Source organism: Urtica dioica, chromosome 8, assembly GCF_054948205.1.
Source record: "Urtica dioica subsp. dioica isolate 48M chromosome 8, U.dioica_male_clone48M_v1_H2, whole genome shotgun sequence".
NCBI classification, from domain to species: domain Eukaryota; kingdom Viridiplantae; phylum Streptophyta; class Magnoliopsida; order Rosales; family Urticaceae; genus Urtica; species Urtica dioica.
In genome coordinates this window covers 8822339-8848032 of record NC_142763.1, presented here as the reverse complement: position 1 = coordinate 8848032, position 25694 = coordinate 8822339, and the positions used below count along the sequence as shown (strand labels likewise).

Genomic DNA, 25694 nt, shown 5'->3' with positions numbered 1-25694 from the left:
TATGGAGAATCTTTTATTCCATCTTTGGCGTTTTCTTTTTTGCTTCATAGAATGGCTCGTGGGCCCGTGGCGTGGCGTCCATTGTTTCTCTGTGAAATTTATTGCTCCACAATATTACTACGAAAATATAATATAGTCAAATAAGTCCCAACGAATGATCGTCATAAAAAAAAACAATAAAAAAAATTAAAAAACTATTGGGACTCCTCTGGATTTCTCTTCTGCCAATAAGAATAAAAATCTAATCTGCATTTGCGGAGAAATTTTCTTCTTTTCTAGCTTTCTGATTCAGAAAGCTCTTTTTTACTTTCTCTAAAGTTTTTTTTTTGAAAGCCATGATGAAGAGGAAGCTGTTGGTTTTTTAAATTTGTTCTGGTGTGACTCTCACGAGAGATGTCACAATAATTAATGACCCATGTGACAATTGTCACTGTCACGCACATAAATATATTTTGAGAAATCGATGAAGGAAAAAACAAAAAAGAGAATGCTCTGAATTCAACACAACAATATTAAAGGAACTGTAAAATTCAGAGTTTTCCCAGGGAAAAAACAAATATATATAGAAAAAACAAATATATATATATATATATATATTTAATTTTATTGATTTCATATTTGCAGGAGTATTCACATTCCAGTGTTGAATGTTGATATTCCTCGAGGATAATGATTGTGGTCTAATTTATCTCTAGAGTCAAAAGACTCAAAACTCAAAACTCGAATATATATAATTTGATAGGGAGATTTCTAGAATGCCTAATTATGAGTCAAAATTCGCAATAGGTACTTGATTTTCTTTAATTTACTTTAATTGCATGTTTCGCAGCCTTTAGGCTCATGAGTATTATACTATTATGGTTAGGAAAGAAGGAAGAAAAAAAAAAGATTCTCCGGAATAAAGATAATATTGTACTTGAAGGAAGAAATGAGAGAGCTGAAATATTCAACGTTGAAATTAATGGGTAACACTATTATATTATATAGGACAAGATCCGGACTTATCTACGGCTAGAATAAAATAAATCCCCTAAATATTCCCTTGTTTCTCTTCCAATTACATACGTTCAATGTTCTAAAAAATCTATAATTTTTCTTATCTGAAGAAAAAAGAAAAAGTTGACACTACTGAAATTGACATGTATCTTCACACACACCAACTTAGTTAGATCCTTTATTTATTTTTCCATTATAATAGAGCCGCTTCGCTTGGGTAGACAAATGAGAATCTGACCGAATTTGATTATGACATTTGTCCTAATCGCAATATAATGAGATACATAATAAAATGGTAAAAAGCAATATATATGTTCTATCTAAAAAGAATGGCTATTAAAACTTACGAATATAGCGACATCAACATGGTATCTTTTGTGCACTGCACAGGATTTTGTTGAAATCCAGCTTGGCAGTTCGACTTTCTCTTGACAGTTCGTCACCTCGTCCGACCTAAGCTTCACATCGTCCTCGTTACTTCGCCCCTTCTTCCTGACTAGTGTACTTTTGGGAACTCACACCACTCAGCATTCATTTCACATGGGAAATTGTCGCATTTATTTCTCATGTTATTTTCTATGTCTTGTTCTCTATGTAATATTTATTATTATCTATTTACTACTATATTTATTACACGTCTTTATTACTTCACATGTATCTAGACTACTCTCATGTATCTACCATATGTATAAATAGGTGATACAATTTCATATCAATATAAGAAAATAAATTCATCTCGGATCACTCTTTCTCTCATTTACGATTCTCCCTTTCTTCATCTTTTCTATATGGTATCAGAGCTCAGAAATTCAATCATCATGAACTCCTTCGAAAACTCATCCGCCTTCAACACCACTTCGACCATCTCACAGACCTCGCCCACTCAGTCTCAATCTGAATCCTTCTCCCAACATATCACGAGCCACAAACTCAATGGCCACAACTTCTTACAGTGGTCTCAATCTGTGCTCATGTTCATATCGGGACGAGGTAACGAAACAGTCCACCTCACAGGCGTGGCTACATCTCCAAAGATCGAAGATCCGGCATTTAAGAGTTGGAAGGCAGACAACAACATGGTGATGTCCTGGCTCATAAACTCCATGCATCCCGAAATCAGGGAAACCTTCCTCTTTTACCCAACGGCAGCGAAAATCTAGCAAGTAGCTAGAGAAATCTTCTCCAACTCCGAAGATGTGTCCGAGCTGTTTGAGACTGAGAACACTATCCACGACCAACGTCAAGGAGAGATGTATGTTACTCAGTTCTCCAGCTCGCTCACGCATCTATGGCAGAAGATAGACCTCTACGAACATCACCAGTGGACCTGCTCCGAAGACACAAAACTCTGCCGCAGGATAGTGGAGACCAAACATGTGTTTAAACTATTATCCGGGCTCAACCAAGACCTCGATGAGGTCAGAGGTCGGATACTCAGTACTAAACCATTACCATCTCTCCGTGAAGCCTTCTTCGCGGTCAGACACGAGGAAAGCAGGAGGAAACTCATGCTTGGAGTTAACCAATCGAGCTCAATTCCGGGCTCATCCTCAGACTTGTCCGCCCTCACCACGCATGGAGACGAAGCACTTGCAGCTCGTGTCTCAATAGAGAGACCTCGCAAACCTCGCCCCTACTGCGATCATTGCAGACGACCTGGACACCTCCGAGAAACCTGCTGGAAGCTGCATGGGAAACCACCGAGCTCGAAGTCAACCCGAGACACTAAAGATCCAAACTCAGTCGGAAACTTAGTATCCACCTCGTCCGCTGCATCGACCTCGACCTCGACCTCGACCTCAGACTCCTCTTCCTTCAGCAACGACCAACTCGCTATTCTCCAAAAACTTATCCAACAAGTCCAACTCAGTGGAGAACGCTCGGGCATTGGTCCTCTAGGTAACTCTCCTAGAGCCCTCCATGTAAGCTCAGAGAATCCCACAGCATGGATTGTCGACTCCGGTGCCTCTGATCACATGACTGGTAATCGAAGTCTATTCACAACTTACTCCGCTTGTAATAGAAGCATATAAGTCACCATCGCCAACGGAGCCAAGACTCAAGTCACTGGTATTGGCACCGTGGTCTTGACGAACTCCATGAGGCTAGACTCGGTGTTCTTTGTTCATCAACTACAGTGCAATCTCTTATCTGTGCATAAGTTCAACCAAGACTCTAAGTGCCGAACTATTTTTTATGAAAATTCATGTGTGTTTCAGGAACAGGTCACGGGGAGACAGATTGGTAATGCCAATCTAAGTACCGGACTCTATGTCATCAAGCCAGATCAGCCCGTTATGTGTCAGCTTGCCCAACATTCACCCCAGTACAAAGAGATCATGCTCAATCACCTTAAACTAGGGCATCCAAATTTCATGTATCTCAAAAGACTGTTTCCTTCTTTGTTTATCAATAAAAATATCAATTACATTCAGTGTGACATGTGTGAGTTCGCCAAACATTCTCGAAGCTCGTATCACCCCACTTCGTACAAACCATCTCGTCCATTTGCCACAATTCACAGTGATATATGGGGGCCCTCAAAAGTTCCCAATATCACTGGAGTTCGATGGTTCCTTCTCTTTGTTGACGACCACACTAGACTCAGTTGGATAAACATGATGAAACAAAAATCCGAAACATCCAATCTATTCAAAACCTTTCACAAAATGGTCCAAACACAGTTCGGCACCTCCATTCAAATTGTCCACACCGACAATGCTCGAGATTACTTTAATTCTGAGCTCGACAATTTCTTCAAAACACATGGCATAATTCACTCCAGCTCGTGCGTTCATACCCCGCAACAAAATGGGGTAGCCGAGCGGAAAAATCGACACATTCTCGAGGTCGCCCGAGCCATCATGTTCTCCTCAAACGTTACATCTAATTTTTTTGGAGAAGCAGTCCTCACAGCCACATACCTCATAAACAGAATACAATCTCGGGTCCTTGGTTACGAAATCCCGGGCCGAGTCCTTCTAGAGACATACCCTCATTCTCGTCTCATCTCAACTCTACCTGCGAAAGTATTCGGCTGTTCAGTCTTCACCCATTCTTATGACCAAGGTAAACTGGAACCAGAATCGTTCAACTGAACATCACCCAGAGTCCGGTACAAGCTCGCGAACAAAATGTCACTCCGAACCTGAACCACGACACTATTGAACAAGGTAACATCTCATCTCCAGACTTACCCATTGCATTGAGAAAACCTACTCGGTCGTGTGGTCAATATAGGATGGAGGATTACGTGTACTATGAGAACCTATCTACGGGCTACCAAGCCTATGTGGCGAAGTTAGATGAAGGTAAAGTGCCACAATCCATCGAGGAAGCCCTTCAAAGTCCCGAGTGGCGAGATGCGAGTCATGTCGAGATCCAAGCCCTCGAACAGAATGATACGTGGGATATCATCGAGCTACCACCAGGCAAGCGAACTGTTGGATGTAGATGGCTCTTTACCATCAAACACAATCCAGATGGGACAGTGGAGAGATACAAAGCCCGCCTTGTCGCGAAAGGGTACACTCAGGCATATGGCATTGACTATCAAGAGACGTTCGCTCCAGTTGCGAAGTTCAATACCATCAGAATCCTCATTTCACTAGCAGCCAACTTAGATTGGCATCTCATTCAGCTCGATGTGAAGAATGCTTTTCTAAATGGCGAACTGGAAGAGGAAGTCTACATGCAACTCCCACCGGGATTTGACAATGATCAAGGAGCCAACAAAGTCTACAAACTCAAGAAGTCTCTATAAGGTCTAAAACAGTCCCCTCGAGCATGGTTCGGAAAAGTCACCAATGTGCTCAAGCGTTGCTACTATGAGTAGAGTCAAGCAGATCTAACACTCTTCTCAAAAATCTCCACACAAGGCAGGCACACCATCCTTAGTGTGTATGTGGACGACATAGTCATCACCGGAGACTGTTGTCAATGGTGCCCACAAGAAGAGTAGTAGTGTCTATTTATGTACATTTGATGTCATATAGTCTTACGAAGACTCTTGCTTGTAATTGCCTATTCATTCATTAATAAAGTTGAAACGTTCATTCATTCTTTCTTTGTTTGAAGCTTTATGATAAAACCTTAGTCTTTTAGTCCATAAACAAACTTAACAACTTACGAAGAGACAAATGTAGATTTGCATGAACAAACTCTTCGTAGTTTGCTTAAAACGATATATTCGCAATCTTAGGGTCAAAGGACTATTGACCTCAGTATGATTGTTAGAAGAATCTATGATGTCTGGTTATGAGGCATTGAGAGTTTGGGACTCTATAGTTCTTCTAGGTATCTTCCGAAGGTACTGAATTGACCAGTGCACTTCTAGAGACAATATAAGAACAAACCATTTAACCTCTTATGTCTCGAAGTCACTATGTATGAATTGCATCATGCTTACCTTAATCCTGAAATGAGACATGCCATTTCACACCTTAGTATTCTCATTTGAGAAAGTCAGAGTTCGGACTCACTATGTCATTCCGAACAGGGCCTATTGGTGAAATACTAAGTTGTGAGTATGTCATGAGTAACTTTGTGAAGTTCTCATAGATATGAAATTCATGTACAAGATTGCTGAAATGCAATGTATGTCACCTCATGCTTTGTTCCTTGGAGTGTGAATAAATGAACTGGCCAGTGTCCAAATTGAGTCCTGACTCTTTTGGATGAAACAATGTGACTTGTTAGCTCCTCGTCAATACATTGTTTCTAACTTATTCACAAGCGACAAAGGAGTTGAGGAAATAACAGCTAGAAGGGTAAAATGGTAATTTAGTAAATCCCGACTAGCTGATGACATTCATGAAGGGTAGCATAGATAATATTCAGTGGATCCGCTCATTATAATTAGGTCGAATTCTTGAGTAGAAAACAAATTCATTTGAACCGAGAGATTTTCAGTGTCAGCTCTTTAGTGGAGTCAGCTGGCATTAAGCTAAACTTGGAAAAGGTTTGTGAACTTTTGAGTCCAAGTGTTTAGCTAAAGCTTTGTTCATTTGGGTCCATGAGGTCACTGTCACGAATCACATCGATAGGAATAGTTAAACTGGAAGCTAAGTCAAAACAAGAACGAAAATAGTCAAAAGGGTATTTTTGTCTTTTGAGACAAAGGATGAAATGAATGTCAATAAATTTTTTTGACAAGTTCATTTGATGACTTAATGTCACTCGGCCATAATATGATTAATTGGGCCTTGTGGATTAATTTCATTTCATAAGAATTTTATTGAAAATTCTTAATGGGCCTTTTTCATGTTGTCATGAACAAAATGGAAAAGCTTCTAGAAGCCCCTTCTAGAAGGTGATAGGCGCCCATAATACCCATAGGAAGAGAAAATATTTTGTGCATAAATGTATCAAGATACTTGCCAAAAGAAAAAGGGGAAACAAATTTCCCCTAAGAGGAAACATGGTGGGCGCCCAAATGTGGTCAAGAGAGAAGCAAACAAAAGAGGAAACAAATCCAAGGACTTACTTGTTTTGTCTTGGACGTGCACCTCTTTGAAGGAAAAGGGAAATTGGCTCATGAATATGTGATATTCTATAGAAGAGGAAACTACCTTATTGAAGGTGAGACCTCTCCTATAAATAGGAGCCTCATTCCACACTTTTCATTCATGCAAAGTTTTAGAGATTGAGAGCTTCTCTCTCTAGACTTGGCCGCCCCTTCCTCTCTCTCTTTCTAGTTTATATTTTCGATTTTTCTTGTCTTGGCACCTAGGTCCTCACTCGACCTAGTGTTTAGCTCTGCGACTTCGAGACTCGTTCTCAAGTCGTAGTGTTTAAAAGTGCCCACTCACTGATTCCTTCTTTTCAAGTGATTTAGTGATAGAAACTTTCGTGGTTGCTCGAGGTGCCGAGGAAAGAAAGAGAGACGTGCTGCGAGGGGAGACGAGCGTTGCAACTTTCCAAAAGCTTCTACAAGGTTCAAGCTTCAAGAAAGGTTAGTAACTTTAATAGCTCATATTAGTTTTTATTTACATGTACATGCTCTTGTCTAGGTTAGTAAAAACTAGTTTTACTTAAAAAGAAAATTTTTAAAATTCCGCCGCTTAACGAAGCGTTAAACTTTTTCTTAAACCCTAGATCGATTCCAACAAATGGTATCAGAGCTATGGTCAAAGTAATGCATGTGCATGTTTTTAAATTATGAGCTTGAAAATCGTTTTCGAAAGTTTACTAATTTTGTGACAAGTTAGAATTGTAATCTTAGATTTTTTTTAATTTATTGCTCATGCCTTTAAATTAAAAACCATGTTGATTTTCTATGAGTTTGGGATGATGTTAAAACACATTAGAATCAGTTCTAAAAGTTTTTAATTTTTTATATTGAAAAACGTGTTTTAAAGGTTTGAGATTTTTCGAGTAAATTTTGTGACTAGTTTTATTTTCTTGCTAGTTTCGTTTATTTACTTGAATCGTTTTATGCATGTTGTTATTTCTTTTATTCTATGTTATTACCCTGCTAATAAAACACAAATAAAAGCTTTAAACAACTTCATAAAACGTTCCGTTACACTCGATTCTTTTTCGCACCTAAAAGGACAAAGCTTTAATTTATTTCTTTTTCTTCGAGCTGGAATGTAAACCCGCATTAAAGCGGCATAACTCTCTGCTCAGAAATCGAAATTTAATGATTCTTGAATCAAATTAAAGCTCTGTCTGTCCTCTGTCCAATGCCACCGGTTTCGGCTCAAAAGGACATCGGAGCCGCCAGTTATGGCGATTTTACTCCGAGGTGCGCGGCTGTCTGAAACTCCAGTTTTTTTTTTAAATCCGGATTTTCAAACCCCACTACCATGAGTTATAGAACTCTAATGAGAAAATTTTCTTGAGCAAAAATGTTTTTCATATGATTATAAACATGATGTGTAAAGATTAAAAGTTTTGATTTTTGAAAGATTAATTGAAATTGAATTTTTTACAAAACTAGTTTGAATTTTGAAAAACCGTTTTCACTTTCAAACTTGAAAATATTTTGTCATCCAAATCAAATAAGTTTTCAAAATGTTTTCAAAACTATATCTATATCACATATGTTCAAAATCTATATGCTCTTGAAATTTTGAGTGGGAGGTCTCCTTGTAGACAAGCCGAAAAATAAAAAGATGTGTAATCTCAAACTTTCAAGTGTTCGAGTGAGTTGAAGTTCACACTTCCCTCACGCACTTTCCCGAAATAGAAAATAGGAAAAGATCGAGTATGTACCTTGTGCCTTTATGCACTAATACTGCTCTGAACATGTCGATCTAGGATTCTCTTCTAGTTGTCCGCTCTGTCGCTCTCTAACTAGGAAATCTGTTTCCGAACTTAAAAGAGTCGATGAACCAACTCCAAAAACTAAGTGGGAGGGTTATATTCGTTGTTTGTAACCCGCGATCCCCAACACTAGTGAAAGATGCAATAACGTGGGACTAAGAGCCGCTCTTGCGACCCTCACTTAAATGTGAGTACTCCAAGGCGTTATTGCTTCGATCATTGCTCAATGAGCTACGTCCGAGAGTGATGCAATGATGGCAAGGCCTCCCCTTGGGGGATTGTTTTTCAAAGCTGATCTTTTGGACTAAGTGGTTGGTTGCACACTTAGGCTCAATCCCTAGTATCCTTCCTTAAGGCTCTGCGAAAGGATATGAGTGATCAAACCAATTTACAAGGTGGCTAGTCAAAATAGATGTATTGACATCTTGGCTTAGCATTAATGATGTGTCATTTACTTATAAATGGAGATTTTTTGCGGCCTTCTCTTGAGGGAGTAAATTATCGTTTGGTTTATAACACCTTTGGATTTTACAAAAGTCTTAATGAAACTTAAATCCTAAACCAAAGACTAATCATAAACCGGTTTCAACTTATAGGCAATATGTCTCTCAACCATCTCTCTATCTTTCTTTCCTCGATCAAACTCGAAAACGAAAACTACGTAGATTCGAAACGTAACCTCGACATAATACCTACCGTTAACAAGCACAAATGGGTACTTACCACCCCGTGTCCTCCTCTGACGAATGATGATTCAACTCAAGAGGACAATGACGCCTTAGCGGCCTGGCTTCGATCCGATGAGATTGTGAGGTGCTATATCTTGGCATCTATGAACAGTGTGCTGAAAGAGCAACATCGTGACTTCGAGACTGCCGCTGACATGCTCTACAATCTCCTTGAGATGTTTGGAGGGCAAAGGCGTCAGACAAGGCTACAAGCAGTCCGACAGTTTATGAACTGTCGCATGAAGGCTAGGACTCCTGTTAGGGACCATATGATGCTGATCATTAGTTTTCTAAATAAAATGGAAATCCTAGGATCTGAGATTGATGGGAAGAATATCATAGATATGATCTTAGAAACTCTCCCCGCATCTCTTGATACCTCCAAGATGAACTACTCCATGAACAAGCTATAGTACACTGTTACCATGCTTATAATGGAACTTCACACTGCTGTAGGTCTCACTAAGAGAAAGAGGAATCAAGGAGAGGCACATGCTACTGAGCAAAAAGCCTCCGCCTCTGGAACTAAGAAGAGACCTCACAAAGCCGATAAAAAGAACTGTCCTGCCTATCTCAAAGCAAAGGAACATAGTATTGTACTAGTTACCGAAGCATGCTTAGTAGCTGATAATGTATCAACGTGGATTCTTGACTCCGCTGCTACTAACCATATTTGTTGTTCCTTGAATGGTTTCAAGAAAACCAAAAGCTTAGAGGAAGGCGAGTTCTGTTTCAAATGGGGTGATGGGAGCCTGGTGTCCGCGAAGGCTGTGGGATCCGTGACGCTGTCTTTTGAAGACCGCACTTTAAACTTGAATAATGTTTATTTTGTTCCTACCTTTGGGAAGAACTTAATATCCGTTGCTCGTCTTCGTGAGCAAGATTATTGTTTAAAGTTCATTAAGAATGGAATTCGTATTTCGTTTCCTGATAATTCTTTTGTCACTGATGCATGTATGAAGAATGCTCTTTTCTACATCTATCCCACTCAACCTTCTCTTTTAGACACCGAAATAGATAATGATCTAATTAGGGAGCCAAAGAGGATCAAAGTTTCTGACTCCGATCTAACAAAATCAACATACCTCTGGCACTTAAGACTTGGTCATATCAGTCTAGATAGGATTAAGAGACTTGTGAGGGATGGTCCACTCCAAGCCTCTGCAATAGGTTCACTACCTACTTGTGAATCCTGTATAGAAGGAAAAATGACTAAGCGACCTTTCTCCGATAAGGGTCGAAGAGCCACTGAGTTGCTGGAACTAATACATTCTGATGTATGTGGTCCGCTCAACCAACAGGCACGTGGAGGATACGAATACTTCGTTACCTTCACTGATGATTACTCAAGATATGGGTTTGTCTATTTGCTTAAACACAAATCCGAGACCTTTAACGTATTTAAGGTCTTTAGGGCTTTAGTGGAAAAGCAAACTGGCAAAGTGATCAAAACCCTTCGATCTGATCGAGGTGGTGAGTATATGTCTGGAGAGTTCGATGACTTTCTTAAAGAAGAAGGTATCGCTTCTCAGCTTACCGCACCTGGCACACCTCAACAAAACGGAGTGTCAGAGAGAAGAAACCGAACTCTTATGGAGATGGTTAGATCAATGATGAGTTACTCATCACTCCCGCTTTCCTTTTGGGGATATGCCCTCGAAACAGCCGCCTACATTCTGAACCAAGTTCCGTCCAAGACGGTTCCTGGTACTCCTTATGAACGATGGACTGGCCGTAAAGTGAATCTTGGCCGCATCCGAATTTGGGGTTGCCCTGTACACGTGCTGAGGCAAAAGACTAGCAAGTTGGCTAGTAGGTCAGAATTGTGCCTGTTTGTGGGATATCCGAAGGAAACCAAAGGTTTTACTTTCTATAGTCGCGAGGACGATAAGACTTTCGTTAGCACGAATGCTCGTTTCCTTGAGGAGGACTTTATGAAGGATGCGAAACCTAGAAGCAAAATTGTGCTTGAAGAGAAGTTGGGTGAGGAAGCTTCTACCTCATCTGTAAGAACTGTTCTTACCCCAACTGAAACACAACCTAACTCATCAGAATCTCGTCAAGTAGTACTTAGACGTAGTGGGAGGGCTACTCAAAAGCCTGACAGGTACATGTCTTATGGAGACTCTCTTGTAGCCGTCTCCGACATGGATGACCCTGTTTCCTATAGCCAAGCAATGGCTTGTTCTGAATCAAACCTTTGGCTTGACGCCATGAAAGTTGAAATGCACTCGATGTATGTCAACAAAGTCTGGAAACTTGTAGACCTTCCTGAAGGGATTAAACCCGTAGGGTGTAAGTGGATATACAAGAAGAAAAGGGGTCCTGATGGGAACGTCGAGACGTTCAAAGCACGACTTGTGGCAAAGGGTTATACCCAACAAGAAGGGATTGACTATGAAGAAACCTTATCGCCAGTCGCGATGCTTAAATCCATCCGCATACTCCTATCCATAGTTGCAGCTCTCGACTATGAGATCTGGCAAATGGATGTCAAGACAGCCTTTCTAAATGGCAATCTTGACGAGCGCATTTACATGGCTCAACCAGACGGTTTCGTGGATAAAGGTCAAGAGACCAAGGTTTGTGAGTTGCTTAAATCCATTTATGGACTAAAGCAAGCATCTAGGTCATGGAATATTAGATTCGATGAAACTATAAAGAGCTTCGGCTTTGAACAGTCAATAGATGAGCCTTGTGTTTACAAGTTAATACACGAAGGCAAAGTTGTGTTTCTGGTACTATATGTCGATGATATACTACTCATTGGTAATGACGTGGGTAAGTTATCTGAGGTTAAGGTCTGGCTAACAAAGCAATTCGATATGAAGGATCTAGGAGAAGCCGCGTACATTCTGGGAATCCAAATCTTTCGAGATAGGAAAAACCGGACCCTGTCGCTCTCTCAAGCATCTTATATTGATAAGGTGATGGATCGCTTCTCGATGCAAGACTGCAAGAAGGGCCAAACACCCTTTAGGCATGGAGTTTCACTCTCTAAGGACCAGTCTCCCAAGACTGCACGAGATTGAAGACATGAGGAAAATTCCTTACGCCTCTGCCGTAGGAAGCCTCATGTATGCTATGCTTTGCACAAGACCTGACATCTGTTTCGCCGTTGGCGTAGTTAGCCGTTTCCAATCCAACCCTGGACCCGAGCACTGGATTGCTGTTAAGCATGTTCTTAAGTATCTTCGAAGAACTAGGAACTTGATGCTTACATACTCAGGTACTGACCTGACTATGACGGGATATACCGACTCCGATTTTCAAGCGGATAAGGATTCCAGGAAATCCACATCAGGATCTGTGTTCATCCTTAATGGTGGAGCTGTTGTGTGGAGAAGTATTAAGCAATCTTGCATTGCTGACTCCACAATGGAATCAGAATATGTGGCTGCTTGTGAAGCATCCAAAGAGGCTGTATGGCTTAGAAAGTTCCTTAAGTATTTGGAAATTGTTCCAAACGTCGACGAGCCCATGACCCTTTATTGTGATAATAGTGGGGCTGTCGCTAACTCAAAGGAACCTAGAAGCCATAAGCGCTCTAAGCATATTGAGAGGAAATATCATTTGATTCGAGAGATCGCGCAACGCGGAGACGTGGAGGTGAAGTAGATCTCTGGAAGATCCATTCACCAAGGCCCTAGCGAACATGGTCTTCGACCAACTTCGAGAGGGATTAGGCATGTAGGACTACTCACATCTTCTTTGAGTCAAGTGGGAGTTTGTTGTCAATGGTGCCCACAAGAAGAGTAGTAGTGTCTATTTATGTACATTTGATGTCATATAGTCTTACGAAGACTCTTGCTTGTAATTGCCTATTCATTCATTAATAAAGTTGAAACGTTCATTCATTCTTTCTTTGTTTGAAGCTTTATGATAAAACCTTAGTCTTTTAGTCCATAAACAAACTTAACAACTTACGAAGAGACAAATGTAGATTTGCATGAACAAACTCTTCGTAGTTTGCTTAAAACGATATATTCGCAATCTTAGGGTCAAAGGACTATTGACCTCAGTATGATTGTTAGAAGAATCTATGATGTCTGGTTATGAGGCATTGAGAGTTTGGGACTCTATAGTTCTTCTAGGTATCTTCCGAAGGTACTGAATTGACCAGTGCACTTCTAGAGACAATATAAGAACAAACCATTTAACCTCTTATGTCTCGAAGTCACTATGTATGAATTGCATCATGCTTACCTTAATCCTGAAATGAGACATGCCATTTCACACCTTAGTATTCTCATTTGAGAAAGTCAGAGTTCGGACTCACTATGTCATTCCGAACAGGGCCTATTGGTGAAATACTAAGTTGTGAGTATGTCATGAGTAACTTTGTGAAGTTCTCATAGATATGAAATTCATGTACAAGATTGCTGAAATGCAATGTATGTCACCTCATGCTTTGTTCCTTGGAGTGTGAATAAATGAACTGGCCAGTGTCCAAATTGAGTCCTGACTCTTTTGGATGAAACAATGTGACTTGTTAGCTCCTCGTCAATACATTGTTTCTAACTTATTCACAAGCGACAAAGGAGTTGAGGAAATAACAGCTAGAAGGGTAAAATGGTAATTTAGTAAATCCCGACTAGCTGATGACATTCATGAAGGGTAGCATAGATAATATTCAGTGGATCCGCTCATTATAATTAGGTCGAATTCTTGAGTAGAAAACAAATTCATTTGAACCGAGAGATTTTCAGTGTCAGCTCTTTAGTGGAGTCAGCTGGCATTAAGCTAAACTTGGAAAAGGTTTGTGAACTTTTGAGTCCAAGTGTTTAGCTAAAGCTTTGTTCATTTGGGTCCATGAGGTCACTGTCACGAATCACATCGATAGGAATAGTTAAACTGGAAGCTAAGTCAAAACAAGAACGAAAATAGTCAAAAGGGTATTTTTGTCTTTTGAGACAAAGGATGAAATGAATGTCAATAAATTTTTTTGACAAGTTCATTTGATGACTTAATGTCACTCGGCCATAATATGATTAATTGGGCCTTGTGGATTAATTTCATTTCATAAGAATTTTATTGAAAATTCTTAATGGGCCTTTTTCATGTTGTCATGAACAAAATGGAAAAGCTTCTAGAAGCCCCTTCTAGAAGGTGATAGGCGCCCATAATACCCATAGGAAGAGAAAATATTTTGTGCATAAATGTATCAAGATACTTGCCAAAAGAAAAAGGGGAAACAAATTTCCCCTAAGAGGAAACATGGTGGGCGCCCAAATGTGGTCAAGAGAGAAGCAAACAAAAGAGGAAACAAATCCAAGGACTTACTTGTTTTGTCTTGGACGTGCACCTCTTTGAAGGAAAAGGGAAATTGGCTCATGAATATGTGATATTCTATAGAAGAGGAAACTACCTTATTGAAGGTGAGACCTCTCCTATAAATAGGAGCCTCATTCCACACTTTTCATTCATGCAAAGTTTTAGAGATTGAGAGCTTCTCTCTCTAGACTTGGCCGCCCCTTCCTCTCTCTCTTTCTAGTTTATATTTTCGATTTTTCTTGTCTTGGCACCTAGGTCCTCACTCGACCTAGTGTTTAGCTCTGCGACTTCGAGACTCGTTCTCAAGTCGTAGTGTTTAAAAGTGCCCACTCACTGATTCCTTCTTTTCGAGTGATTTAGTGATAGAAACTTTCGTGGTTGCTCGAGGTGCCGAGGAAAGAAAGAGAGACGTGCTGCGAGGGGAGACGAGCGTTGCAACTTTCCAAAAGCTTCTACAAGGTTCAAGCTTCAAGAAAGGTTAGTAACTTTAATAGCTCATATTAGTTTTTATTTACATGTACATGCTCTTGTCTAGGTTAGTAAAAACTAGTTTTACTTAAAAAGAAAATTTTTAAAATTCCGCCGCTTAACGAAGCGTTAAACTTTTTCTTAAACACTAGATCGATTCCAACAGAGACAACCTAGAAGAGATCAAGAGATTGAAGCAAACTTTGTCATCAGAGTTCGAAGTTAAGGACCTCGGCAGCCTACGATACTTCCTTGGCATGGAGGTAGCTCGGTCTGAGAAGGGTATCTCTGTTTCACAGCGCAAGTACACTTTGGATCTCCTCAAAGAAACTGGCATGCTTGGCTGCAAACCAGTAGATACTCCGATGGATACCAATGTGAAACTTCTAGCTCGCACCACCGAGGCCGCCACTGACAAAGAAAAATTTCAGCAGCTCGTGGGAAAACTCATCTACCTCACCCATACGAGACCAGATATTGGATTCGCAGTGAGTATGGTAAGTCGATTCATGAGTAACCCTTCGAAAACTCACATGGATGCAGTTTTGAGGATCCTCCAATATCTCAAAGCTGCCCCAGGGACTGGCCTCTCCTTCAAGAAAAGACGAAGTCGGGGTGTCGAAGTGTTCACAGATGCGGACTGGACCGGATATGTCCCAGACAGACGATCAACATCAGGCATGTGCACATACGTCTGGGAAAATCTTGTTACCTGGCGAAGCAAGAAGCAGTCTGTTATCTCAAGAAGTAGTGCTGAAGCCGAGCTCAGGTCTTTAGCAAGCGGAGTATGTGAAGGCATCTGGCTGAAGAAAGTTCTCGACGACCTCAAGATCATCATCGAAGGTCCAATCAAGCTTTTCTGTGATAATCAAGCCGCTCTCAGTATAGCTAAAAATCCAGTCCACCATGACAGAACGAAACATATCGAGTTGGACCGATACTTCATCAGTGAAAATATTGAAGCAAAAATTATCGATATGGAATACATTCCGTCAGGTCTTCAGCTCGCCGACATCCTCACCAAAGCCATTCCGCGAACTACATTCTCCGAGCTATGTAGCAAGCTTGATCTCCTCAATATATACAGTCAAGCTTGAGGGGGAGTGTTGAAATCCAGCTCGGCAGTTCGGCTTTCTCTTGACACTTCGCCACCTCGTCCGAGCTAAGCTTCACCTCGTCCTCGTTACTTCGCCCCCTCTTCCTGACTAGTGTGCCTTTGGGAACTCACACCACTCAGCATTCATTTCACATGGGAAATTGTCGCATTTATTTCTCATGTTATTTTCTATGTCTTGTTCTCTCTGTAATATTTATTATTATCTATTTACTAGGCATATTTATTACACGTCTTTATTACTTCACATGTATCTAAACTACTCTCATGTATCTACCATATGTATAAATAGGTGATACAATTTCATATCAATATAAGAAAATAAATTCAGAGTCTCGGATCACTCTTTCTCTCATTTTTTATTCTCCCCTTCTTCGTCTTTTCTACAGCTTTTACTAAGAAAAGAAAAGAAAAACATGATACATGGAAGATGTAACTTGAAATTATTTTGTGCACGTAAGATTAGCAGAATGATTACGATATAATCATATATATATATATATATATATGTATATATACATATATATGTATATATCCTATCATATATGTACTTTATAGTTAAACTATTTAGACCTTTAAAAATAGTTTCTTTTAAAAACACAATAGGTCATGTTTTTAACAAGTTTCGACATTAGTATGAATTTTATCTATAAAAAAAAAAAAAAAAAAAAAAAAAAAAGGAGTATGAATCTTTTTATATATAAACTAGGGCTCTTTTGATATATATGAAAATTCAAATTTTTCCATATAATTAATTTTTAGTAAAGTTGAAGTAAATAGCTACGATATTTTATTAACAAAACTAAAAAGACATTAATAATTGTAAATACTCGTTAATAATTGTAAATAATTATTAGACTCCAATAATATAAATAAAATGTTAAAAACGTTCAAACAATATCACATTATCATAATGATTATTTATTTAAAATTTATAAAAAAATTGATTATTTAACAAATCTCTAAATTTTCGTTACCTAGTTTCTCAATTAATTGTATAAACTAGGAGTACGATTATCAACCAAGTAGGTATCTTTTATTTACTACTTTAGTAGAAAACTGTAAGTAATATTATCAAGTCTTTTTTTTTATCTTTCCGAGAAAAAAAAATAAGAAGAAGTCTTTTACCTTACTTTTGATTTTGTCGTGTACTTACTTTTCGACTCCTAAATTTATTCCTATATTTTTTAGGTATTAACACTTTAGCCTACATAAAACTTTTTGTTGATATTATCGGTAAAAACTAGTTATGCAATTTTTCATTAAAAATACCAACGAGGGGTTGAAAATACAAAAGACAAAAAAGTTAGAGATAAATAAATATAATTAAATACCAAAACTCCTATTTGTTTGTTTGATACTTTGATTGATGAAAGGAAATGATCAACCTCTTCCCGTTTATTATTATTATTATTATTATTATTATTATTATTATTATTATTATTATCAAAAGGGCTTCTCGACTGTAAATTAAAAAAAAATTACTAGAAAGCTCATGTGAAAAATTAAAAACTCGTTAACAACAAAAAAAAAAAAAAAAGATGAACAGTTGATCTGAAAAATTCAAGTGTGAGTTGCAAGTTTTTTCAAGTATAACATGCTACCAGCAAATATTTATGTCTTTTCTTCTATTACATAGTTCATTTTTTGTGGCCTTCTCTTAACTGAGATCTACACTCATAGATCATGTGATACAAAAAAAGTCGGTTTAAATATAAAATATTGAAACATAAGGAAACATGAGAAACTTTTTTTTTTTTTTAGGGAAACATGAGAAACTTAAAGAAGAAAGAAAAAAAAACACACACACACACACGCGCACAAACCTTCATTGGAGATTGGAGGTGTGGGGTCGATCAATGTTGGCTGACACGAGAGATGGGTTCTGAGTGGCAGTATGACGATGACTTAGAACTGCAGACATGAGGAATTTGATTAATTAGACCTAATAATACACTTAATTGTGTAATTACACTTGGTATTTACAAAGTTTCAAGAGTATTTTTTTTACCACATATATATATATATATATATATATATATATAGAGAGAGAGAGAGAGAGAGAGAGAGAGAGAGAGAGAGAGAGAGAGAGAGAGAGAGAGAGAGAGAGAGAGAGAGAGAGAGAGGCTATCTATCCATATGAAATGTTAGAAATTTTGAAATAACTAACATTTCTTTAATTTTTTGTAAATAGTCACATAAATCTATTTACACTATCCAAATAACCAAAAATACATAGTAAATTTCTAGTAAATATGGTTATTCACGAAACATTTACAATTTTTTTTTGTTATTTACGATAAAATTACAAAACGTTAACTAAAATGCAAACGTTTATGTTTATGTGGCTTATATCGCTAATAATTTAATTCTTTGAACATCGATGATGATAAAATATATGTTTAAAATCTATTTCTTCCTTTTTTATTTATTCATAAAATTCAACATTTTACCAATTACGAATATGTTTGATGGTTATCAATGATTAACGATGAAATTCATGTGCAATGATTTTTTTAAGAGGGGTGTTTTGCAAAGAAATTCAATGATCATTTTCGATAATAAGTGATGGGTAATGGTACGATGGACTGTGAATTTTGCGATGATACATGATATGAGAAAGATGACGGGGGATGATGTGCGACAATGGAGGATGGTCTTTAAGAATTTAAGAACACTTTGGTCTCTTTTGCGGTCAAAAATATATTTTTTGTACATACCAAGACTAATCAAGCAATTAAGTTTATTATCAGGATTAATTAATTAATTTTTCATGTTATATAACCTACAGATTATGAAGCATAAGTTTAAGACAAGTTATCACAGAATGAACAAAAGTATAAATAGTAATAAGAGAAAAACAGATCGGTACAATAGTATTAGTAACTCTATATATCATGTAATTATTTTATTATTTATTTACAATAAAATGCTATTGACCCAATTATGCGGTCAGGAAACAGCTTATTTGTCCAATTGTCAAAACTTCCCAAAGATTCAATTTATCATCTACCTAACACAGTCATATCGCACTGGGAAAAACACAATCAGTTGGTATGTTTATCCTGGTTGCATGGCAAAACAGTCACTCTCATCAAACAAAATAATTGAGAGAATCTTATAGACTATTCCATTTAGTTATTTACTTATCTTTCATAATAATAATGAGAAGTAAATGTTTGGGGACAGGGGAGTGAAAATGATGAAAGCTCTCATTATACTTTCTCTTTCTACATAGTTTTGGAATTTTGTTTTAATACATATATCTTTGTTTCGAGTACACTCATTAGCTTCCAAATCTTATTGAGGGCGTTTCCTATATTCTGTATATGACTAGTTTTTAAGGGTATTAGTTTAGTTAGTACCTATAATTTGGCCTATATTGGCATCAATTTGGTAATGTAAAAGTGGGAATGGTTATAAGTTATAACTTGTGAAGTTATCAGATGTAAATACAACAGCTATATGCATATAAATTCACTTGCTAACGAATCCATTTGATATATTTGCATCTTCTTCTTTTGTTCTCCATATTCTTCTCACCGTAATTAACATCTAATAAAACAGACGGTACTTGTGTAAATAATATAATATGCAACCTGTGCGTATATAACACATATACCAAGTAACCAATAAATTATATATCGAATAAAACAATAAGATTAATTTTTTTGTTTTATATTTTTATGGGGGTGTTAATTTGAAGCCACATTTTTTGTGTTATTAAGATTACCTTAGTATAAAATGATTTCATTACTTAGGTAATCATATTTTCGAGATTTTTTTTAACATTAATTCATACTAAACAAGGTAATCTAAAATATTCGGGAACGTTATTAACATTACAGCATATCAAACACACTAAAAAAACTACACACCCTATAGTACATTTTAAACCATAATACTACCGGACTAATCATAGTACCGGCCTAATCGCTAAGAAAATTAAACCACGAAACACAAATAAGAATTACTAACAGATTAGGGGAATATGATAAAAATTGCAGGAAAGATTGTGTAGATTGTTGGAGACATTTAAAACATGGTATAGTCCTATAGGTATAGGGTAGAAGAAGAAAAAAAAAATAGTCACATTTTAAAATATAGTGTAGAAGAAAAAAAATCACACGATTAGATCACTTGAAACGTTGGATTTGTAATCTAACCAATATTTTAAATTTGTTTAAAATATAATCACATTTGACGACGTGATCTCATTAATTATATAGTATTTTACATAGTATTTTTATATGCTAATTTTGATAAATGATTATAAATGACTAATTTATTAAAATAAATAAAATGTGGACTAATTCATTAAAATAAAGTTTGCTAAGAAGATACGTTAGGTAGTTGTCACATTTGATATCGGCCCCACCAAATATATAACCATCCATATTGAAGATTCCTTCAGAATAACCAACCACAAGCCTCCAAAAAAAAAAAAAACAGTGATATCCCTTTAGATTTGCAATGTGATGATTTTGAATAGTTGAATTACTATTTTAAAAATCAAAATATTATTAAGAGGAATTGGTAAATATAATGGGCCCGGAAAAAAATCAAATTATCATACGTCTGTGTTTAATCGAAATAATGCATTTATTTTTATAATTTCCAAAAATATCATTGATGTTTTTTAATATTTTTATTAATATCAATTATATATTTTAAAACGTGTTTATATATCAAAATTCTCCATTTTTACAAATTGAAATCCTCCTTGATCCCTATCCATTTTGATGTCAAACCAAGTTAAATTGGAATCACGAAAAAAAAAAAAAAAAAAAAAAAAACAACAACAACAACAAGAACAATGTATAGCACCATACAAAGCTTATCCCAGGAATTCATGCATTTGTCAAACCAACTTTTCCACTCATGTATATATCTGTCACGTGGGTTAAAATTCATGATACATGCCATGCCATCCCAAGAGAACATAATAGCCTTAGCTGGATAATTCAACTGAAGATATTCATATAACAAAAAAAATGTTCCATTTTAAGTAAATTATTTCTACAAAAACTTACGACAAATTTATCCTAGTCAATATTATAGTGACAACAATGCTGAGAAACTATGATGGAGGTCCTTGTTGCAAGGAGACTCCATCTCGTCATTAAATTTGAGCTTCAAAAACGCAAGTTTCGGTTTCGATTGTTGATATGTAATTTCCACATAACTCCTTGTTTTATGGTGATTGGAACTGCAAGTTTTGATTCTGTGAGGTGCAAAAATTTCCAATTAAACCAGAAAGAAATTTCTTCCAATACTTTTCATTCTAATTTTTTTAAGTACATTTGAGCCATTAGATTAATATTCAACGGCCCAAATTAATCTCCTATCAGAACTTGATATTTTTCGTTGGCGGAACAAAAATTTTCAGCTTATTATATACGAAAATTCCGGTCATTAGTGGCCAAAAGTGTTCATTAGTGATCACATGCCTAGATTTAATCGTCGGCTACTAGATGGATGTCGGAGGATTTGAAAAACAGATAACTGATCTGTTAGCATTATTGAAAATAATTATGTAAATATAAGACAATTTGTAAAAACGTTAAAAACTACGTCAACAGAAATAATACTAAGACTCTTTTTTATTTATTTTATACATAAATAAAAAATTTCTAGAAGAAAAAATTCCTTCAAACCCAATTCAATTATCCAGTTCAATCGACTAGACGGCAGCGACGCACGTGTGTGTGGTGGACTTAGACTTACATGTGCCCCAGACCCTCTATAAAATTCGGTTACTTTCGAGTGGCGTTGTGCTTATACAAAAATTATATATATATATATATAATTATATATATGACCAATCTTGAAGCATGTAGTTTCTTCTATTATTATCGGAATTAGAAATAACCTATGATGAGATGTTCTCTCACTAGACATAATTTATAAAACCTCTTGTAAATTCTAAATTTTTTTTATTGAAACCTCATAGCAATATAAATTCTTTTAATCAATTTTATGTGTTATCTTATCTCTATCCATGTGATATAAAATTTAATTTAATTAGTTTAAACTTAAAAATATATAGTTAAAAATGAATTTTGGGTCAGAAAAACAAACAACCGGACTTTGGGCTTTGGCTGACGGCTCTAGCCCAGTTCACGTGTGTTGATTTTGTTTATTAACTATAACCCACTATAGAATAAATAAATAAATAAGTGGAATTTTAGCAACCTCAAATATAATATAACACATTTAATTTATTTCCTCACAAAGCAATGGCCTCTATCTCCTAATGCAGTCCTTCCATTGAGGAAAATTGTACGCCCATATTTTGAGCGCCAAAAGTGCATTCAATGTCTAATCATATCAGTTATAATTATAAACAAAATTTCAGCAAAACAAGCAAAACCAAGAGATTATCTAGAAAACAAGGAAAGAAGTTTTGTTCAAAAATCTAATTAAGATATTGGGGATATTCCTAACTTGACTAATCAAGAAAGAAAAAAAAAAGGCTCAAGCACAGCCAGAAAGGAAAGAAGACCAGGGCTGAGAAATCATGGAAGAAGATGATCAAGCCAGTAATGGACGGTTCAGATTCAACGCCGAAGCGCCTGAGTTCGTGCCGAGATCGGGCACGCCGATAGCAACATCGTCGCCGGTTCCGGGCTATTTTTATCCTTGTTTTCATTTCGTTGGAGGGTCTTCTTCTTCAGCTGATAATTGTATTTATATCAATGAGGAACAGCCTGAATTGCAAGCTTCTTCTAAGAATTATTGGGTCAAAACAAGTCACAACAAGAATAGGAATAATAATAATAATAATAATAATAATGTGACAATGTTGCCCAATTGCTCTAGTAATCTTGTGATCCCTGATGAACTCAAGCACAAGATTATTAAACAGGTAATTTCAATTTGTTATAAAATGCCTTTAATTATGATATTTAATATTTTAGAATTTGTCTATCATCAAAATTCGAATCAAACTTGATAAAGATAATTGGATTTGGAGAAAATAAAGTTTTTTTTCCTTCCTGGAGAGAGGGGAAAAATACTGTTGCCGTCATATGTTTCTAAGTTCTTTTATTTTGGTTGGCAATGTTTGAAATGTTTACATATATTTGATAGCTATTTTGTGGAATCAAGTTGGATACTAAAAAATATTATTTTATTTTGTGGATTTCTTAGAAGAGATTGTGTGCATGTAAACAGGTGGAATATCAATTCAGCGACATAAGTCTGCTTGCAAATGAGACTTTGGCCAAACACATAAGCAAAGATTCTGAAGGTTTTGGTAAGACCATAGTACTAAATGTAACATTTTTTGGTACAACCGTTTTTTTTCTTCCTTATCATATAAAATCTTTATGTTGAATTAATTTTCATTCCAGTCCCAATATCTGCAATTGCATCAACAAAAAAAATTAAATCACTGATGAGTAACCACGCCATGCTCGCCGAAGTGCTTCGTTATTCGATTAAGCTTGTAAGCACTTTTTTTCGTTACTAATACTCAATTAAATGTGTTTGGATTTGAATAATTTAAAACTTAGGGTTTTTTTTTTTTAATTTCTTAACCATGATAAGGTCGTAAGCGACGATGGGAAAAGAGTCAGACGGAAAAATCCTTTCACCGAGCGAAACAAAGAGGAATTACAGGTGAAAAAATAGCATTAAACATTCAAAAGTATTCTTTCATTAATTTGTGAGAGGTAATTAGTACTAATTTTTTATTTTATTTTATAAATGTTAGTCTCGCACAATTGTCGTCGAAAATTTGCCAGAAGATCACTCTCATCAGAATCTCGAGAAAATATTTAGGGTCGCGGGAAGGTCCGATCCATCTCTAAGGCTTAACTAGCTCTAGCTAAATTTATAATGTTGCAATTTTTAGACATTTGTTCTCATCAAAAGCCGATCTCAACAGCGTGAAAACCGTCCGAGTTTGCCACCCCCAAGAGCCCAATTCTCCGCGTCCTAAAGGGGATTTCTTCATCAGCAACAAGGTAGCCAAAAAAACAAATTGACATTTATAAACTAAGCAATTATTTGTTAAATATATAACATTTGCTATTTAATTTTACTGCTACTTTTTTTTTTCTTCTAACTTTTCCTATTTGCTTGATTTATTCTTTGAAGCTTCACGCACTTGTCGAGTATGATTCTACTGAGTCTGCTGATAGAGCGGTAATTTCTCTTCTCATTCATTTTTATGTTGCACAATTTGCAACAAAATAAGCTAAAAGTACAGGAATCTATAGCATAGTTTTGATGAATTTCTCCAAGCATTATTCAGGTCGAGAAACTAAATGATGAGAGGAATTGGAGGAAAGGCCTTCGAGTAAGATTGCTGCTACGTTGCTCGGTAAGCTTTTTTTTTAATAATTTAAAAAAAAATCTTTCTATACATCGAAAAAAATTCATAACATTATTTGGAAAATCTTGTATATGTAGCCAAAATCTGTGTTGAAGATCAGACGGTCGGAATTCGATGGAATAATGGAGGACAGCAATTCGCCACGATCTGAAGCTTCTGAAGATGCTTTTCATTCAGGCCACACAAGTGTAAGATTTTTTCCCCCAGTGTTTAGCATGCTTTTACAATAAAAAACAATAATAATAATTAAGAAACTTTTGTGATCAAATTTTAGCTATATTGTAAAAATAATCTGCACCAAACCTGTGTACATTTTTGGACATTCAGGATACAGCAGAATAAAAACAGTTCTTTTCTCATTCTCTTAATTTTTTTTTCCCCTTCAAAAGTTTATTTGGCAGTGTGATTTTAGCAAAGACTCTAAAATCTAATTAGTAGTAAATCCTTACAAGCATGAAGGTTTTTTCATTGATTAATTATAAAATATGAATACATTTTGTATTCATAGTACAAAATCGACTAATTACTGAACTAAACATATATAGTTCTTACATAAATTACGTTTACCTCTCTACTCCCATATACACATAGATTCTAAATTCCAATCTAACCCAATTAATTTTTCTGAACCGTTGAAAAACAACCCCTCTTATTTTTACAAACCCTGAAAAAATGGCTCTAAAAAACCTCTTTAAATTGTATGGAAATAGGGGGACGAAAACTCGCCCGGGGCGAAGAAGGTGTGGGGCCGGATGAGAGGAAAGGCCCGAGGGCGAGGCTCAACTCTTCAGGCTGAGGCGTCTCCCAAAAACAGCCCACGAGGCCCGAGAATGCCCGACGGGACTAGGGGTTTCGCATTAGGGCGAGGCCGGGGCTTCCTCAATTAAATTAACACTAATAATGCTTAGCCATTGGTTGTTTTTTTATTTTTAATATTCATGTTTCTCTCAAGGAAACTTGGGAAGGAAAGATTTATTGTAATACGCCTTATATTCTTTTTGGAGTACTTTTGGTGTGTATGTGAGTGAGTGAGTGGGGTGTAATAATTTCTATGTGTGTAGCTCCGCAAGAAATTAATGTCATTTTTCAAAGTTTTTATTTCTTCATTGGAAATTCTATGGATGATGAAATAATAATTGGGGTTCTTATTACATGTCCCTCCTCAGTCCTCTCTCTATATCGTCGCTTACGTTTTGTGGCAAGATGTTGGGATTTGTTGTGCAAGAGTTTCTACATATATAATTTTTTTTAAAAGAAAAAGAGTTTCTACATTTTTTTTTTGAGGAAACGTGGTCGGTGCCACGAAATATCATAAAAGCCCTCACGTATGGCGGAGGAAAACCGTGGTTACAAAGATAAGAATGAAACAGGAACCGACGGTAATGAAAACACATAAAAACAAACAACAAGGCCCTAGGAGGCGGTGCGGGACCTCAACTCGGGATCATCGGCCTTAATGGCCTCCTCCGAACAAGGCGGGACTGAACCCAGCCAGGTCGAAGAC

The 25694-nt window shown here is 36.7% G+C and overlaps 1 protein-coding gene across 1 annotated transcript; it reads left to right on the top strand.

The window, feature by feature from the left end:
- Positions 1-22369: 22369 nt before the first annotated feature.
- Positions 22370-25452, top strand: LARP6C (RNA-binding protein). The gene is given in 10 exon segments (XM_089622266.1): positions 22370-22717; positions 23026-23107; positions 23205-23299; positions 23401-23472; positions 23567-23646; positions 23741-23819; positions 23953-24000; positions 24110-24178; positions 24268-24378; positions 24901-25452. Coding segments are annotated over 10 exon segments (1182 nt in total). The 3' UTR covers positions 25099-25452.
- Positions 25453-25694: the final 242 nt, after the last annotated feature.